The sequence below is a fragment of the Prionailurus bengalensis genome, chromosome D2, assembly GCF_016509475.1.
Source record: "Prionailurus bengalensis isolate Pbe53 chromosome D2, Fcat_Pben_1.1_paternal_pri, whole genome shotgun sequence".
Lineage (NCBI taxonomy): Eukaryota > Metazoa > Chordata > Mammalia > Carnivora > Felidae > Prionailurus > Prionailurus bengalensis.
In genome coordinates, this window is record NC_057351.1 from 64,715,057 (window position 1) to 64,735,788 (window position 20,732).

The 20,732-nt window shown below is 38.4% G+C and overlaps 1 protein-coding gene across 5 annotated transcripts in view; it reads right to left on the reverse strand.

Annotated features, from left to right (window-relative positions):
• SORCS1 (sortilin related VPS10 domain containing receptor 1) overlaps positions 1–1,269 on the reverse strand; it is a 518,222-nt gene extending 516,953 nt beyond the window's left edge. For 4 of the 5 annotated variants that reach the window (XM_043597465.1, XM_043597464.1, XM_043597462.1 and 1 more), the window contains exon 1: positions 494–1,268. In XM_043597465.1, the coding sequence (XP_043453400.1) occupies positions 494–1,051 (558 nt within the window). In that variant the 5' untranslated portion in view covers positions 1,052–1,268. Of the gene's footprint in view, positions 1–493 lie in introns of all 5 variants that reach the window. The other variant, XM_043597466.1, reaches the window with a different exon arrangement.
• Between the last annotated feature and the right edge of the window lie 19,463 nt (positions 1,270–20,732).

The following is a 20,732-nucleotide window of genomic DNA, read 5'->3' on the forward strand; positions in this document are numbered from 1 at the left end:
TTAGTTTCCACTACGTATCTCTTCCCTTGTGAGGAAGGGGGGGTTAGGAGCTTTGAAGAAAAATAAAAAGCTTACGACTAAAGTCTTCTTGATCTGACTTGTGCTCACCCTGAGTCTAGCAAGTAAAGGGAAAGTCACTTAAAAGAATGTCATCCTGCCTGGAAATTTAACCCATTCACCTCCGCATTAACCCCCTCTATTTGCCTGGGTCTTCAGCTCTGTTACTACACCCATAAGACCAGGAAACAGGTATCTGCCTGCCCTGATTGAAGCTTTGGGGGCGGGGGGAGGGGGTTTGAGAGGACTCTGATGGTGTCGGTGGGTCTCCTGGTGGGTGACATTAACTCCTAGGGGAGGTGGGCAGGGAAGACTTTAGTTTGCAGCATCCCTCAAGTGCAGAAACCCCGTTTCTCCAAATTCTCTATCAGATCACACAGCCTGCTTTTAACCCTTTCCGCCTGTCACCCCTTGCCCTCAGGCCCCGTCTACTCACGCTGCTGTTGTGGCCGGACCAGTGGACCATGGCTTGGTTGTGTGCTGAGTCGCCCGTCAGCGCGAACGTGGTGCTGGTCAGCCTCAGCTCCTCCATCCGGAAGCGAGTGGCTTTGTCCGGGTCCCGCTCCAGAGTCTCAGGCCCCGGCTGCCCTCCGTCCCTTAGCATTCCCCGGGGGCTCCGGCTCGCTCCCTCTCCGCGGTCTGCCTTTCCCGGTTCCGCTTCACTCCGTCTCCGCCGGGCAGCGCGTGGGGCCATCGCCACGGACGCCGCGGTGCCGGGGGCCCGCTCCAGGGACAGCGCTCGGTCTCCGGGGGCCACCGCGAACAGCGGGCGTCCAAGGAGGGGCAGGGGTGTGGCAGCAGCTCTGCCTCGCGGTCCCCGGCCAACGAAGCCCCCCGGGGTGGCAGCCCAGCGTGGGGCCGAGCCGGGGGGCAGCTGGGGGCAGCAGGAGCCGCCGCCGCAGGCGCCCGGGACGCAGAGGACCAAGAGCCCCGCGCCGGCGAGGAGCGCGCTCAGCCCGGCTGGGGAGCCGCCGCCGGCGCCAACTTTTCCCATCGCGGGAGCGGAGAGCAGCGGAGAGGGGGCCGGAGCGGAGGCGGCGGCGCGGGGCTCTCCGCCGGCGGGCCGTGGAGGGGCGGGCGCTCAGGACCCCAACTCCATCCAAGTTGGGCCGCGGAGGGGGCGGGCGGAGGCGGCGCCGGGCAGGTGGCTGCCGCTTGCCCAGGCTGGGCTGGTGCCGAGCGCGGCTTCGGACCCAGCGAGCCGCCGCCACGCGGGGGTGGAGCTCGACTGAAGTCACGGGCGGAGCGGGCGCTGGCGCGCTGGCGGGCGACGCGGGGCGGGGGGAGGGAGGAGGGCGCTGCCGGGGCTCCGGGTGCCGCGTCCCGCTGCCGAGCTGCGCCGCGCGGGTGGCTGCGGGGACTGGATGCGTCGCCGACCCTCCCCTCGGGCTCGCGGGCGCTGCCGCCGCCGCTCACTCGGCGCCCCCGCGGCCGCGGTCTCCGGTCTCCGCGCTGAGCCCGCACGCCCCTCCCGTGGGGGTGGCCAGCCGGAGCTCGCGGAGCGCTCGCTGTGTTGGGGACTTCCTATTCCTGTTTTATTGTTTCTGTCAGTCTCGGCTGCCTTTTCCTCCCCCCGCCCCCCCCCCCACCCCCGGGCTCCTCCAGTTTAGATGTTAAGGCTGGGTGGGCTTCTGGTCCTTGCCTCCTTAGTCTCCGTGAGTTGGCGTCTTGACCTCAGCTTGAGCAGAGCCTGTGTGTCCCAGCCTGGGGGAGATCCCGGGAAGGCAACAGCAGAGAATGATGTAATTAAATGATCCTATGGTGTGGTGTGGGGTGTGTGTGTGTGTGTGTGTGCGCGCGCGCGTGTGGTTAGGGGGATTTTTCCATCAATTATTACGCTTAGATAGCTTTCCGGACCCCCTATAGCGCTCACTGTATTTGAAGCCAATCTTCCTGCATTTTGTGGGCGTATATCTTGGCTTCCCTAAGAGACCACAAACTCACTGAGGACAGGAATTGTGAGCAACTTGGAAGAAGTGACCAGTTTATTCTTTTTGCCATTTTTATCCTCGGTGCTCGCCCCACTGTCCTACGCGGTAGGAAATCTGTCCGTCATTAATGCAATAAATACCTGTTGTGAAACTATTCTATGTCTGTATGCAAACAGATACAGGAAAAGAGGCACGGTATTATATTTATCCTGTGTCGTTGGTGCCCAGCCCAGAGCTACTAGCACATGCCTGGAGATCCTTACTAGCAAACTTCCAGGCTTTGCCGGATGTTCTGCCACTAGTTTGCTGTGGGGCCTCAGACAAAGTGGCAATCTCTCAGCTTCCTACACTTTAAAATTAAGCGGTTGCATTAGATGACCTTTAAAATCCTTTCCACTCCTAAAATTCTATAATTGTATGATTATAATGTCTGCCCAGCCCAGCTCCCCTGCTACTGTTCAAAAGTTCAGATGAAGATTTATAGCAGGTGAATGGGCTTTGAAAATTACAAAGAATTTCTCAAAATCCAAGCCTTTTTCAAATGGAAAGTTTGCTTCTAAGGGTTGAAATACCTTCAGATTTCTTTGTAGTCTTCATGTGCTTAATAACACTTTTCTTATCGTGTGGTAGCTATTAAAGTCTTCAATGCATATTTACTGATTAAATAAATGAACGCCAGGAAAAATAATACAATTTTCAGTTTCTAATTACATTTTTTGTTCATTTTCACACTTGCAAAAGAAACCTCACTGAAAAATCTGAATTGTGACGTTGTGATGGGACCAAGTTAAAAGTAACAGTAATTATTCTTCAATTAATAATATCCTTTTTGATACTGTCCAAGAGCAATTTCTCTTAATCCAACCCAGAGCAGTGTTACCCAAAAATTAACTGAAATCATAGTTCTTATCACCAATCTGAGAAATATGCAAATGAAGGGGAGTCAGACTTCTTAGCCATTAAATGTGAGGACTTGAAATCAAAGAATGTGACCTGTTTGTAAGGGAGACACAGACTGCTCTTGCAAAAGCACCTTAACTCCCCAAGCCTGGATCCTCCTACAAAAGGAACACTGCCTGGCAGGCTTCTAGATGCAGAGGAGAGCCAGAGGTCCTCCCTCTTCCCAAAATGCAATGTTTTGTTAAAACCCAGGGCAGCTGTTTTCCTCTCCTGAGAAAGGTTTTCAGAGCTTTGCAGGATTCTTTACTTAATGCCTTCTTTCTATGCCCTGCTAACCTCCTTTCCAATATGGATGAGTGTGGGAGAATTCCTCCAAGAGAGGAAAACCAGATTAGAAAATCAGAACCCAAATAAATTCCCATCTAAATATAGGACTGGAAAAAGCAAAATGGAAAAAAGAAATTAGTGAATGAGAATTTTCTGGTAGTCTATTATTGCCCTACCAAAATTTAGATTGTTTTGATTTCAAAATACAGTTATTCCTGAAGAACTGGTAGAAAGAGCTGATTTTTCCTTCCCAAAAATTTCAACTCCCATCTTTTCAAACAGACTGATTACAATAATCCCTTTAAAATGAAATCATTTGCAATCCATTTGCTGAGAATTCATAGAGGGCAGGCTCTTTTTAAATGCCTGACTCTAATTATTCATTTGAGAAAAAGGTGACACAGATATGGGTGAAATTGGGTCCAAGAATTTTTTCCGTATAAGTTCATTTTATTTCTTATGTCTCTGATCTTTAGTCAACAAGCAGAAAAGGAAAGTACCAGTAATTCCCTAAGCCACTTTTGTTTTCCAGAAGACTTCAAGAATTGGGCTAATCACGGGAGAAAGTGGGCTAGCCTATTTCAAGGTGTTTCTTATCCAGCAACTCACTAAGCAACCCGACAGATTTTATTAATGCAGTGCATTAAGAATGGGTTATTTGTTAGGAAAACAGTTGCTATCAGATGCCAGTAGAGAGCATAGGTTTGTAATTCCAATAAGGAGTCTTTTTATTGTGCACATGAAAAACAGGCCACCACCTAGTCTGTGGTCTTCATTTCTCACCTGGACGAGCATAACAGCCTCCTGACTGCTCTCCCCCTTCCACGACTGCTCTGCTCCATCTTGTCCCTTCATTAGTCATCTCCAAAGTGGGGTATAAGCACCCAAATTGTATCACAAGGTAATTCGTTGTGTGCAGGAGGAAAATAGCCTCATTAATATTTAATTACCAATTAACATATATATGCACGCTTCCATCTATCTAACTATACACAGAGAGGAGAGACAGAGGAAGAATATGAACATTTTGGAGCCAAGTGCTGATTGGTGTTGCATGGTCAGAAAAGTTTAGATGTTTTGCCCTGCAAAGCAGCAAAAGGGGTCTTTGAAATGTAAAACAAAACAAAATAAAACAAAAACTATTGTTCTTTGCCTCTATTTAAAACTCTTCACTGACTTGCTGCAAACAGAATAAAACCCACATGTGATCCTTGCATGGCCAATTAGGCCTGAAAGAGGTGAGTGCTGCTTTCTTCAACCACATTTGGCAGCTCTCCCCGCCCACCTGGCCACCCCCCAACCCCCCATCACCCATATGCTCCAGCCACTCTGGGCATCACTTCCTCCAATGTGCCAAGATTTTTTCCAACTCATTCAACTTTGCATATGCTGTTCCACCTGCCTGGAATGCCCATGACCACACCTACTTCACATGGCTGACTTCCTCACTTTAATTGTGCTTCCTTGGAGAGGCTTTCCCTGACTCCCCAGCCAAGAAGAATTTCCTTTCACACTTTCCATATCATCCCCCTATTAGTTTCTTCTTAGCATATATAGTAGTCTTCAGTTATTTTATTTGAGTGTTTTTTGCTAAAATTCCCCAGAATACCACATGTAGGTATGGATTGCATCTCCCTGATACATTTCTTCTTTCCCCAGTGCCTCCTTCAGTGCCTGGCTCATTGAGAGTACTCAATAAATAATGATTGGCTGGCTGAGCCACACGGATATAGTAGCCCTCTCTGTACAACTTCCAATATTATCACTTTGTCAATAAGATATGTGTGTGTGCCAGAAATGCTGAGGATTTTACATGTATCAGCTCATTCATTCATTTTTACAAAATTCATCTCAGCTAAGTACTATAATTGTTCCCACTTCATAGATCCCTTTATACAACTACACGGAGTCACACAGCCATTTAGGGAAAGAGGAAGGCTTCAATACAGGCATCTTATTCCTAATATGTTCTTGACTTTATGCAATACTACTTTTTCTCCAAATCCAACTAATAAAAAAATATGTTTATTGATGATTTATTATGTGCCAGGCACTACAATTAGCACTTTGAATAATTTCTAATAATGTTAAGCAATTTTGGAAACAAGTTGTTTAGGTTGAAGGTGAAATTTGTATTCTCCAATTTATACTTGCTTCTACTCGGTGGGCATGGGGGTTAATGTTAAAGACAGTGGTGTATTCACTACAGACACAACCTTACTGCAGGAGTTACAGAAGCTGTCACACTGGTTTCCTGTCTTCCCCTTTCCCTAGGTCCCTCCATATCTAGTGGATAACTTGGCTTCAGCTGCACTAAATCACATTATATGCTTCATCATTAGAACAATGTCTTTTAATAGCTTTCAAAATACTTGGCTCCCCTTGGATACCATTGAGACAAGGTGTCTTGCATTTCAGATCAATTACATGAGGAACCATAGAAAGAAAGAGGGAGAATAATATGCAGACTCTTCCCATTATCTACCGAAGGGGATAATGGGAATTTACAAAAAACAAAAACAAACAAACAAAAAACCCCAAAACACCGCTCTTTAAAATACTTCCAGGTGCCAACACATACTGGCCTGCGTCTGCATCCAGTAATTGTGTCTCTTCTCATATCCCCATTTGAAGTGGCTTTAACCAAAGGGCTTAAACCCTCTTATCTGTAAAAATAGGTCTAAGATTATCTATTTGACTCACAAGGATGTTGTAAAAGTTAATTCAACTTCATACACCTCTTGGAGATAACAATCCAGCCTTGTATTTATGTAACTCCTGTCTTATCAGACCTCTAAACAGTTTTTGGGTTTCTTTCCCCTAGTTTAATAAATCTTGCAGCAGCTCCAAAAGATAGGTAGGGGGCAGTTTTTACCTGCATCATACAGAATAAAAAGAAATTTATCCAAGGTCATAGAGTTTGAGAAAAAAACTTAAAACTGAATTTTGTTATCATTCACCTCTACCATTTAGTCCAAATCTGCCCCCAATTTGTACATACATGAATTAAAATCCCACATAATTTTTGTTTAGCTATGATGCATTGCCTACACAATCATTTCAGGTTTCTAGAGATGGTTTGTATAATTAAATAGGCAGAGAGGAGCATGAAATAATATCACTGTCATTGTGTGAGCTCATATATGCATATATTTTTCCCATTTAAACAGTCATACTTAATGTGAAAGAGAAAACGCGCACTATGACTAAGTAAGTTTATTTAGAGCAGTATTATTAGACTTTTAAAAATATACCTTTACCAAAAAGTATTAGAATACATTTAAAAATTATTATCATCTTAAAATTATCTAGAAACTGTAAAAGGTAACTTCTATCATCTCTCTCCCGTCCTCCTCTTGTCCGTTAGTCCAACATAAAAAGGCTTTACCACAGTAAATCATGAAACCAGCTTCATAACATTTTTTTTGATTCTAGTCTCCTTGAAAGTACGAATAGCAAGAAATGAACTCAGTTGGAGCTACACTTTTCTTTCTTTGGGAGTACTGGGTAGAGGAGAGAAGAGAGAGAGACCAAAAGCTACTCCCCAAATCTTTAAGGGCCACGGAGATGACAACCAAAACCTCTCATGTCACAAGAAGCCTTTGGTTATTTTTGTCTCTTTTCCACAGAACTGATCCAAAGATGAATTAGGTTAACATTGAAGCCAAATTCAGTCGATTTCTAGGGCATAATATTCTAGCAGAATACAACTCTATAAAATGTACAGTAGCCATTGAAAAATAAGATCTTTGGGACTTCTCTCTCAGAGCACAAGAGTAGCTTGCAAAGAAAAGGAGGAAACAAATCAAAGAATAAGCAGCACAGTTGGGTAGACATTAACAGCTCCGTGCTGCTTCCCATTTCTCTATTTTATCTGGACAAAGAGTAGATGTAGTCCAGCCCCCAAGGGTCCAGATATCCCCAACAGTGTGTTAATCTCTGATAGGTGCACAGAAGCACACTAGAAAAGCAGGAAATAGAAATGGTCAAAGGCCAAAGTTTATTATGTCTGTCTATTCCTGCTGCTGCTTGAAGGTAGTACAGTGTGGAGCTTAAATTTCCAAATTTTGAAGTCAAAATCCTTGTTTTCAATCCAATATATATCACTCACTAGCTGTACAATTATCATTTGACTTTCTGAATCTCAGTTGCCTAACCTGTAAAGTGGACATTCCATCACCTTCTACAGATAAGGCTGCTTGTTCTATATGGCACAGAGCAAATGCACACATCTCACACAGCAACATGTGTTAGCTCTTGTTAAAGTTATTTCACCGTTCAAATATCACCTTCCACTTGACATTGGTTTCCAACGTGCCTCCCTAGATGGAAGACAAGAAATTAAAACCCAGCCAAAAATAAATTTGTCTCCTGCCAGAAATAAAACAAAATTTTAAGACCACTATACCCATAAGATATAACAAGAAAAGTAGAGTACAGGCGTTGAAACTCAGGCATTTGTATTGTAATTAAATTGAAAATGTGGAATGAACCATCGCCTTCTTCTTGTCAAACCAGTCTTTTACGTGCATCGTTGTACAAGGAATCAGTCTTTGACCTTCACAAGCTTTTAGGAGGTAAGCAGTAGACTGGGTGGTAGTCTGAAATTTTTTTGACTATGTACTTGAATTATTCTTTGCAATGTGAAAAATTAACTTTAGAAAGGTCAGGGGGAATCCCCCATTTAATGTATCATGGAGTAAATATGTATAATTTATTGGGTAGAGATGTTATATAGAGTCTGAAGACACGAGTAAGCTTAGATCAATGCTTAGACAGAGATCTATGATTGTTTGCCTTAAACAATGTTACCAGGAAGCTCTCAGGGAGCAACCTTTATCCATTTAGTTACCGTTACCAGGTATGACTCTGAATCGCACTGTGGGCAAAGCCTTGTCATTTTCTCAATTCAGATGTGGTCTTAGCTGTGGCACTCTTATGAAACCCTATCCAAAGAGGTGATTGGTTCATTATTAATCTGGTGCTGTGTGCCTGCTGGATGCTGGACTTCTACAGAGTCTTTTATGCCATTTCTCCATCTTCTAGTCCAACTCTGATATTTTCTAGGTTTGCACTCCCTTACCTACTTAGATTCATGTTATCTACTTTTGTTTCCTCGCTGTCTGCTAACCACGGATTTAAGCCTCAATTGATAGCCTCATGGTTCCTACCAGTCACCATTTTTTATAACCCAATTCTTGGTCCCTGCCTACCATGCCCTATGCTATTATCCTCAACATGCTCACATTTTCCTAGGGAATGCTTGGGATTTATCCATTGACTTTTAAGGGTTCTTTTTATGCAAATCATCTTATAATTTATATTTCAGTGCTGTTGGGTTAGTGATAAATAGGTAACCAATATCTATTTTCTATATGCTTTTGGCATCCTGCACCTATTCTGACATTATACTTTTGTTATTATAATCATCTGTTTTATCCATCCATCTGGTCCGTCACACTACTCCTGTGGATTAGGGGTCCCGCATGTCATATATATTTACCTCCTAGCCTTAGTATCCAACGCAAAGCAGGCACACAGTAGACATTCAGTAAGCATTTGTTGAATGAATAAATGAATGACAAAACTGAGTCCTCATATCTTTGATAGGCTTTCTTTCTTTCCTTTTTTTTTTTTATTAGCTTTTCTTAATATTGTCAGATAATCATCACTGGGATGAGTCACAGCCACCCAGCACAAATGTCACATAAAGCTAAATTTATACCCAAGACAAAAGTTGAATCAATAAATAAGCAATTAAAAAATCATTAACTGAAATGTTAATGTCTTCCAACCTACTGCTATTAGCTATAGCTTGTTTGAAGGGAACCCTGCCCAATAAAAATGACAGTGCTTTTTAGCGTATAAAATGGATTTTATTTTATTAATCAAAAATTGTTTTAATGTTTATTTATTTTTGACAGAGAGAGAGAGACGGAGTGTGAGCAGGGGAGGGGCAGAGAGAGAGGGAGACACAGACTCTGAAGTTGGTTCCAGGCTGCTGAGCTGTCACCACAGAGCCCGATGTGGGGCTCGAACTCATGGACCATGAGATCATGACGCTTAACCGATTGAGCCACCAAGACACCCCATATAAAATGTATTTTAATAAATTATTTTGAAATTTAGCCTACATCCACAAGAATGTCAAAATTTTAGCTATATTGCTCAGTGATTTTACCTTTACACACACACATGCATGTACACCCCCACACACATACACACCCAGATAAAGATAGAATTCTTTCCTGGAATCCCAAAGGCTTCTTGAATCTTACCAATGAATAACACCAAAGCGCATCCACTCTGACCAAAAAAAAAAAAAAAAAAAAACAAAAACTTCTGTTACCAAAAATTAATTTTGTTCTTCTTGAACATATTTAATAGAACTAAACAGTGCATACGCTTGTGTCAAGGTCTTATAACTCAATATCATATTGTGAGATTCGTCATTCATGTAGTGTGTACTAACGATTGGTCCTCTTGCCGTGTAGTATTCCAGTAGTATGAATATACAACCATTTACTTTTTCATTCTACTAGTGACAGATCTTTAAGTACTTTCCACATTTGGGCTACTATGGATACAGTGGCTTTGAGCATCACTGTCCATGTTATTTGGTAGACATAACACTCATTCTATAGGATACATTCTTGGGCCTGGACTCAAGAAGTCCTAGCAAGGCATGCGTTCACTTGTATTATATAGTACCAGTTTTTCGAAGTGTTTGCTACAAATAGCAATGTATGAAAGTTCTAGGAATTTTACATCCTCATCAACAACTTATCAAAAAAAAAATCAGCCATGCTAGAGAGAGTTAGAGGTATCCCACGGTCATTTAATTTACGTTTTCCTGAAGAATAATGATGCTGAGTATTTTTAAAGTATTTACTGGCCATTTGGATATCCGATTTTCTAAAGTGCTTGTTTCAGGGTTTGGCCATTTTTAAAAATATTAGGTGGTCAGTCTTATTGATTTGTAGAAGCTTTTATATAATCCTTTTCCTCATATTATTTAGAGGCAGTCGTGATAATTTATATATAATGTCCCCACCTGTAGTTTGCTTTTTCTGTATCCTATTTTCAGATGAATAGAAATTCTTAATATGTATGTAATACAATTCCTCAATTACTTCACAACTTTTCTTTGTGGCTAATGCTTTTCACTTTTAGTTAAGAAATCTATTCTTACCCCATATTCATGAATGTATTATTTTTTCTTTAAACTACAGTGTTTTCCTTACCAATTTATGTCTATAATACATCTGTAATTTAATTGTTATATATGGTATGAGGTAAGGATGAAAGTTCATGTTATTTCATAGGGATACTAATTGACCCAATACCATTAATTAAAAAGTCCATCTTTTCACCCATACACTGCTGTCATGTAATTACTGTAAATCAGGTGACTGTATGTATGTCTGTGTCAGAGTTTTCTATTCTGTTTAATTCAGTTTGTCAAATTCTATGCTAATAAAACACTTATTAATTACTGTACTATTACAATAAATCTTGATGTCTGGTGTGAAGTCCCCTACTTAGTTCTTCCAGATTGTTTCAGAACTACCTTGTTGATACTGAAAATGTGGGACTTTTTCATAGGATTGTATTGCATTTATAGATCAATTAAGGAGAAATTAACATTTAAAAAATATTGAGTTCTTCAATTCATGAATATATTATTTTTCTTTCTTTATGTAGAAATTTTATTTTTCTCAGCAATATTCACTAGTTTTCAGTGTAGAATTCCTGCACATTTTTGAATAAATTTATTCCCAGATATTGAAGGTGTTCTATGACATTGTGCATATTATATCTATCTTAATTTTCAATTAACACTTACTAGTATATAGAAACAATTAATTCTTATATTAATTTTGCACCTAGTAACCTTGCTAATTTTACTTATTCTAATATTTTTTTAGAATCTTCTGGAAGATTCTAAAATGAATTGCACATAGTATCATGTGCAAATTGAATGTCTATTTCTTTCCTTCAAATATTTCTTTCATATACTTTTTTATTTATGCTTTGCTTATTGCTTTGGCCAAGAAGACAAATATGATGTTGAATAAAAATGGTGGCAGTGGACTGCTTTATATGATGGCATTGGGCTCAGAAAATCAGGGGGAAGATTTCATTATTTCGCCATGCAGTATATTCAGTGGGATTTTTTTTTACATTTATTTATTTTTGAGAGACAGAGAGAGACAGAGCGCAAGTGGGGGAGGTGCAGAGATAATAATATCTCATTATATTCATGAGATATCTTGTCCTTTAATTTTCGTTTTGTGTAATATATCGGCCAGATTTTGGGATCAAGGTTATGTTGGCTTCATAATACAAAATAAGTGTTCCCACTTGCTCTATATTATGGGGGGATTTGTATAAGATTGGTGTATTTTCTTCCTTACGTGTTTGGGGAAAATAACCATTAATGTGTTCAGGGTTTGGTGTTTACTGGACAGGAAAATATGATTTACATGCACAATTTCATGTGTGTATATATATATATATATATATACACACACACACATATTTCAGAAATCAAAAGAAATAAAAAATCTAAATAGTTACAAATTTTCAATCTAAAATATATATTGTAATCTAAAATTTAAAAGTGTATATTTTTATTTTTGCATTTATTTTGGTAGATTGTATTTTTCCAAATAATTTATACATTGAATCTGATTTTTTTAATGTTTACTTATTTATTTTGAGAGAGAGAGAGAGACAGAGATAACATGCCAATGGGAGAGTGGGGGAAATGGAGGGGGAGAGATAATCCCAAACTGACTTTGTCAGAGCCTGTCACAGGGCTGTATCTGGAACCATGAGATCATGACCTGAGCCCAAATCTAGAACCAGACACCTAGCCAAGTAGCCACCCAGGTTCCCCACAATCTGAAGTTTTAAATCTGTTTCATAAGTTTGTTTCTGTTATCCTCTTATACTTTTCTTATTATTTTGCTACCTATTAGATTTATATTAATGTTCTGTTTTTGATTCTTAATATTTGTAATTTTTGTTTTCTTTCATTTTTTTGCTCAGTTTTTCCATAAGTTTATTAATTTTATTAATTGTTAAAACAACTTTGGTCTGTACCCATTTTGTGTTTTTTTCTTTTCTTTTTTCACTATTATTACTATTTTACTTTATTTACTACTATTTTTTTCTTCTCATGACTTAGAAGCTTATATTTTTTTTCCAAACTTTTTCACACACACACACACACACACACACTGAAAACTTTATATTTCCCTTCTGATCACTGCTTTAGCTGCATTTCACAAGTTTTGATATGTCCCATTCATTATCATTCACTTTAAAATATGTCCTAATTTCCATTATAATTTATATTTTGATTAATGATTAATTAAGAAGTATTATCTTGAATTTTCAGATATTTGTATTTCTCTAATCACTGTTTTATTTTAAATTCTTAGGTTTCTTCTATTATGATCAGAAAAAATACTGTATATGATTTCAATTATTTGAAATTTGTCAAATGTTGCTTAGTGGTGTACCCTATGATCAATAATGGCAGGTACTCAGAGCATGCTTGAAAAAATGAGTTCTGCAACATTTCCATTTGTTCTGTGTATATCCCTTCAGTCAAGTTTCCTAATCATGTTTTCAAATATTCTGCTTAACTTTACTTACTAAGGGACATAGTACCAACATTTCCAATTACGTTTGTGCCTCCTTGATTTTTTTTCAATTTGTCTTGTATACTTTGGAGATATTTTGTTAGGATCAACTATATTTAGAAGTGTTTGATCTTCCTGTAAAACCCATCCTTTTATCATTTTGAAATGTTCCTTTCCGTCTCTAGTAGTATTTCTTGCCTTAAGATTGACTTTGCATCTTACTAATATAGCTATGCCTTTCTTTTTTTACAAAAAGCGTTGCATTGTATTTATGTTACATCCTTTCACTTTTAATCTTCCTGAGAGTTAAAGTCTTTTAAAGCAACATATAGTTTTTTTTTTCCTGTCACTCTTTGTGTTCTTAAAAAATAATCTGTAAGTAAAGATCCTAAGATTTCTATTTTTTCTAAAGCGTATAGTTTTAAACTTTATATTGAATTCCATGATATATTCAAGTGAATTTTTGCATAGAGTGTGAGATTTAGGTGGAGTTTCCTTTGTTTACTTATTTATGGATGTTCAGTTCCTCTAGCACCAACAGCTGAATCTGTATTCCTCTTCCATGTAATTGCCTTTTTACCTTTGTCGGTGCAAAATACATAGTCTACTTGGACTGTTTGATTTTCTTTTTTTACTACTGAGATTTGAGAGTCTTTTAAAATATATTTTAGGTTCTTGTCCCTTTTCAGGTGTATGGTTTACATATATTTTCTCCCACTACAGAGCTTGCATTTTTTATCCTTTTAATAGTCTTTCACAGAATAGTTTTTAATTTTTTAGATGTCCAACTTATCAGTTTTTCCTTTTATGGATTATGCTTTTGATGTCAAATCTAAGAATTCTTTCTTATCCTTGGATTCCTGAAGCTTCTTCTATTTTTTCTAAATATTGTAGTTTTACATTTTACATTTAAATCCGTGATACATTTGGGGTTATTTTTTGTATAAGGTGTGAGACTTAAGTTGAGAAGTCTATCTTTTCTTCATAAGCTTTTGCAACTTTGTAAAAAATTAGTTGGGCATATTGGTTTTCATTTCTGAGCTCTATTCTTTTCCATTGATTTGTGCACCTACCTCTCCATACAGTCTTTTTTTTTTTTTTAAGTTAATTTATTTTGAGAGGGATAGAGAGAGAGAATATCCCAAGCGGGCTCCGTGCTGTCAGTGCAGAGCCCAATGCAGGACTCAAACTCATCAATCAAAACATGAGATCATGACCTGAGCCAAAACCAAGAGTCCAACGAATAATCAACTGAGCTACTCAGGCACCCCCTTTATAGTCTTTATTACTAAAGCTGTATAATACATCTTGAAATTGAGTAGGTCAATTCTTCCTACTTTATATTGTTTTTTAACACTTTATTCATTTTAAAGGGATTTTCAGCTTACAACAAAGTTGAAAGGGAGTTACAGAGATTTCTCATATACTCCACATATATATAGCCTCTCCCATTATTAACACCACTCACCAGCCTGGTACTTTGTTGTTGTTGTTTGTTTGTTTGTTTGTTTTACCAAGCATGAACTTACAGCGACATTTTGTAACCATTTACAGTCCATAATTTACCTTAGGGTTCATTCCTGGTGTTGTGCATCCTGGTATTGAGCAATGTATACTGACATGTATCTATCCATTATCATAATAACAAAGTATTTTCATTGACCTAAAAGTCCTCTGCACTCTGCCTATTCATCTTTCCTTGATGCCTCTATCTATGGCAACCATGAATTTTTTTTATTGTTTCCATTGTTTTGCCTTTCCCAGAATGTCATATAGTTGAAATTATACAGTATGTAGCCTTTCCATATTGGCTTTGCTCACTTAGTAATATGCATTTGAACTTCCTCCATGTTTTTTTTCATAGCTTGATAAATTATTTCTGTTGAGTCCTGAACAGTATTTTAATGTCTGGGTGTAGCAGTATATGTATCCATTCACCTATTGAAGGGCATTTTGGTTGCGTCCAATTTTGGTGATTAAGAACACAGATGCTATAAACATCCTTGTGCAGGGTTTGTGTGGGTATAAGTTTAAACTCCTTGAGTAAATACAAACAGGCACAATTTCTGGATCGTATGGTAAGAGTATGTTTGGTTTTATAAAAAACTGCCAAACCGTCTTCCAGAGTGGACGTACCATTTTGTGTTCCCAACAACAAGGCATGAGAGTTCCTGTTGCTTCACATCTTTGTCAGGTTTTGGTGTTGTCAGTGTTCTTTATTTTGGTTAAGATGAATATTGATACATCATTGTTGTTTTAATTTGCATTTTTTGTGATGACATATTATATGGAGCATCTTTTCATAAACTTATTTGTCCTCTGTATATCTTTTTTAGTGAGGTCTCTGTTGTGATTTTGGCTCACTTTTATTTGAATTGTTTGTTTTCCTATCATGATGAGTTTTTAGAGTTTTAAGAATGTTTTGGGGGTGCCTGGGTGGCTCAATTGGTTGAGTGTCTGACTTTTGATTTCAGGCCAGGTCATGATCTCATGTTCATGGGATCAAGCCCCACGATAGGCTCTGTGCTGAACATAAAGCCTGCTTAAGATTCTCTCCCTCTGCTCCCCACACCCCCCATCTTGTGCTTGCTCTCTCTCAAGATGAAAAAAAAATTTGTATGTTTTGTAAAGCCTTCATCAGATGTCTTTTCTTCCAGTCCATTACTTGTCTTTTAATTGCCTTTATTTTGTCTTTCATAGAGCAGAACTTTTAAATTTTAATGAATTCCAGCTTACTGGTTATTTCTTTCATGGATCATATCTTTGGTGTTGTATCTAAAAATGCATCACCATACAGGGTCATCTAGGTTTTTCCCTGTGCTATCTTTTAGCAGTTTTATAGTTTTGTGTTTTACATTTAGATTTATGATTTGTTCTGCATTAATTTTTGTAAAGTGTGTAAACTCTTTGGATTTATTTATTTATATTTTGCATGTGGATGTTCACTTGTTCTGGCACCATTGGTTGAAGAGATTATATTTCTCTATTATATTATGTTTGTTTCTTTGTCAATGATCAGTTGGCTATATTTGGGGGGAATTATTTCTGGAATCCCTATTTTGTTTCACTGATTTATTTGTCTATACTTTTGCCAATATCACATTGCCCTGATTACTGTAGCATTATAGTAGGTCTTGAGGTTTAGTAGCATCAATCTCCCAGCTTTGCTCTTTTCCTTCAATATTGTGTTAGTTATTTAGTTATTCTGGATGTCTTCCCTCTCCACACAAACCTTAGAATCATTTTGTTGCTATTCACAAAATAACATGCTGGAGTTTTGATTGAGATTGCATCGAACCTACATGTCAAATTGGGAAAAACTGACATCTCGACAATAATGAGTCTTCCTATCCATGAATATGGACTATCTCTCCATTTATTCAGTTCTTTATTTATTTAATTCATCAGAGTTTTCTGAATTTCCTCATATAGATCTTGAACATATTTTGTTAGATTTATACGTAAGTATTTCATTTTGACGGGATGCAAATGTAAATGGCATTGTTTTATATTTCCAATTCCATTGTTCATTGTTAATATATAGGAAAGCAATTGCCTTCTGTATACTAACCTGGTATCCTGCAACTTGCCACAGTTGTTTATTAGTTCCAGATTTTTTTTTGTTTTTGTTTTTGTCAATTCTTTCAGGTTTTCTACATAGATAATCATGTCATCTGTGAACAAAGACAGTTTTTGTCCTCTTTCTCAATCTGTATAACTTTTGTTTCCTTTTCCTGGCTTATTGCATTAGCAGAGACTTTCAGTGTGGTGTTGAAAAGGAGTAGTGAGAGTGGAGATCCTTGCCTTGTATCTAATCTTAGTGGCAAAATGTTGAATATTTCATCAAGTATGATGTTACTTAGAGATTTTTTTTGCAGATAGACTTTATCAAATTGAGAAAATTCCCCTCTATTCCTAGTTTGCCAAGAATATTCATAATGGGTGAGGGTTGGATTTTGTCATATACTCTTTCTGCATCTATTAATATGATCATGGGATTTTCTTATTTACTCTGTTGATATTATGGTCACATTAATTGCTTTTCAAATGGTGAATGAGCTTTGTATAAAAAAAATAAATCCCAATTGGTTGTGGTGTATAATTCTTTTTATACTTTCTTGGATTTGACTTATCAATAGTTTGTTGATAATTTCTGCATTTATATTTTTCTTCTCTATTCTTCTTCTAATCCCATCCATTGAGTTTTACATTTCAGTTATTGTATTTTTTAGTTCTGAAAATTTCACTTGGTTCTTCTTTGCATCTTCTGTTTGCTGTGTCTTTCTATGTATGTGTTAAGAGTTTCTATGTTTACCTTGGTTTCAGGTGTGCTCACAATTGTTCATTGAGGCATTTTTTTGAGGAGTACTTTTAAAATTATTGTCAGATAATTCTAACATTTCTGTCATCTTGGTCTTTGCAACTATTACTTGTCTTTTTCTTCTTCTTCTTCTTCTTTTTTTTTTTTTTTCACTTAGATTGTGATGTTCCTGGTTCTTGGTATGAGGGGAGATTTGTAGTTGAAAACCGGCCATTTATGGTATTACATTATTTAAACCTCTGGTTTTGCTGCTTCTTCCCAACATGGAAAAAGGACTACTGTCTCACGACTGCCTTGTGGGAGAAGAATTCCACATTGCCCTCTCAGTTTCTTTGACACTCACAGGGGTGTCTTCCTTGTTACTGCTAGGTGGGGTTAGAGTTTTGGCTCTCCACTAGGTTAGCACTGATACCTCACTGCTTGGGAGACTCAAAGTTCTTAGCACTCCTGTCTGCATAGCCTCAGTAACACCCAAGTGAGGGTTGCTTTGTTACCACTGGACAGACAGGCAAGTTCTGTCACTCCACTAGACCTCTTCTACACTACCTCAGAAGGAAGAGAGAGGATTCCTCATTACTTTCAGTACATGTGGAAGTCTAAGCTCCCTATATGGTCTTTGCTATGGGGAAGGAGTGCTTTATGGTTGCCTGGCAGGGATGAAAATTTTGACTCCCTACTCTGTCTTTTCTAAAACCACCCTGGTGGGTGGGGGATTTGGCATACCTTGTTACAGCCTGGCTGTAGGGAAGCCAGGTAGGGAGTCTAAGATCACTACTTGGCCTTTGTTGGCATGGCTGAGAATGAAGCCACAGATAGTTTTTGTTTTGTTTTGTTTTGTTTTGCTTTGTTTTGTTTCTGTTATGTTTGGCTTGAGTAGTGCAGTTATTGACTAAAAGATTTGTGTCTTGCTAGTGTGTACCTTTCCTTGTCCTTTGATTGGAGAGAACAGTCTTTTGTTAGCATTTTTTTTTGTCTGTGCCTGTTGGTATTTTTTAAGTTGCCAGCTTTTCCAACTTGAAATCTGTGATATGTAAGGCAAAAAGAAAGCCCAGGGAATTCACCACTATATTGTTCTTTGGGCCTGAAGGTACCCAGCTGATATATTTTCTTGTTTCCATCTTTCAAAATCATCTTATGTTTGCATAATATATAATGCCCAATGTTCTTGAATGTATCACTGAGAGGAACAGAGAAAAGTATTTCTACCCCAACTTCCCAGCAACTTTCTTGTAATTGGAGAATTTAGTACATTTATATATATTTTTTTATTTTTTACAATTGGCATACTGTCTTGCTTAAGAAACTATTATTTTTTTTTTATTTTATTTTTGAGACAGAGCATGAGCAGGGGAGGGGGAAAGAGAGGGGGAGTCACAGAATCTGAAGCGGGCTCCAGGCTCTGAGGTGTCAGCACAGAGCCCGATGCAGGGCTCGAACTCACGGAGCGTGAGATCATGACCTGAGCCGAAGTCGGACACTTAACCGACTGAGCCACCCAGGCGCCCCAAGAAACTATTCTTGAAACCATTAACTAAAGCTAAAATTATAAACACCAGTCTTTAATTCTTAGTCATGCCTCTGCACGTTGGCTGTGGTTGGGTGATATTTGGTGTTTGCCATTCCCATGGGGTCAGCAGGCTGTCTGAAATATAGTCTTTCATGATGATAACAAGATTGGGAGAAGACGCCTGAGTGTGGAAGTGTTCCCTAAGTCACCTCTGTGTCTGGTATGCTATCATCTAACTAACCTAAGCAAGTCTCATGATTGAGTCCAAAGTCAAAAATCAAAGATGTTAATGCCATCCTCCATGAGATCAACACAAGGCATATGAACAATCTGACTCCCAAAGTTCTAATTAAGTAATAGTATCTCATAAGAAGTTCACAACTGCATGGTAATCATTTGTTGTTGATGCTACATTTATTTTTTTCTTTTCTTTCTTTTTTTTTTTTTTTTTTTGCCAATTTTGAAGGGTTATTTTGGCCAGTATTTCTTCAAATATTGCCTATGAATCTTTCTCTCCTCCCCCTTATAGAATGTAATTAGAACTGTGTTAAAATTGTTATACTCTTTTCTATGTTTCCATCTTTTCCCCTCTAAGAAACAATTTGATTACATTAATCTAACATCATTCCCAATCAAACATACTCTGTTCTTCTAATATACTTCCCTATTGATTCTTAGGTTTAAAATTAATTTTTTTTCAGTATAGAATTTATAATTGACTATTTTTATAGCTTAAAGGATTCTTTTGCCATTATTCATTTTTTCTCTATTTTTTTCAGAACATATTAATTATAATTATTTTGCTTGCCTGTTTATGTGACTCATCTTCAGGTCTGTTTCTATTCTCTGTCTCTGTCTCTCTCTCTCTGTTTCATTGCATGTTTTGTACTTTTATTTGGATCCCAGACATAACTATTTAAATACTCTGGATGAATTATCTTTATCATAATTGTTTTAACATTTCTTCTGGGGGTGCCTGGGTGCCTCAGTCAGTTAAGAGTCTGACTTCGGTTCAGGTCATGATCTCATGGCTAGTGAGTTTGAGCCCGCGTTGGGCTCTGTGCTGACGGCTCAGAGCCTGAAGCCTGCTTTGCATTCTCTGTCTCTCTCTCTCTCTCTCAGCCCCCCATATTGCACTTTTTCTCTCTCTTTCAAAAATAAACATTAAAAATAAACATTTCTTCTGGGTGATGGATAAAATACTCAAACTTTATCTGGGTAAGATTTGTTTTTAGAGTTTGTTAGAACTGCTCTATGTCAGCTTTATTGCTGCTATGATATGGTAGTTCTGGGTTCTCAAACAAAACTGGGGAAAGGCCCAGTGTACCTTGACAGGCCTTGAAGTTCACCTTTTGGTTCCCCAGAACTGTATGGTGGCTGAAATCAATGTGCAGCTCAGCTCTTTAATTTCCAAGTAGCTGCTATTTTCTGCTGTTTCCCTTGATGTTTTATCCTGCAATGTGCAAATCATGAGTTTCCAAGGTGAGGTTACATGCATATCATTTTACTCACTTTAAATGTTTACTTTACCTGCAGAATCTTTCCTTTACATCCCAGTTGCTTTGTCCATCCTAAACTTCAGCTTCAGTCTCCTTCACCCAATATGACTGCTACTTTTTTAAGGAAAATAATTCCCCAAACATGAATTGATAAATGGACTCAGGAGAAAAACTCTGGGTATATGGATCTTAACTCATTGTATGAATTGTAGCCCCTTGAGTCCTCTGTGTATAGTTTATTTCCAAGGCCTTTAAAACAGTCATTTTATGCTACTGCCTACATTTTACAGTTGTTTTCAACAGGGGGATTATTCTGATTCAAGTTCTTACACCTTGGCTATAATCAGAAGTTTAAAATATTGTAGTTCTCTTTTGTTTTTGTGTGTCCACTGGACCCTTTTAAATACGTCACTGAATTTTAGTCATTGCCAACAGGACTATGATGTCTTTATGCTGGGGATTTATTTTGATTGGCAGGACTATAAAAATTCTTGTCAGTCGCTGTCACCTATAGCCTTTGATTTCAAAAGAGCTAAT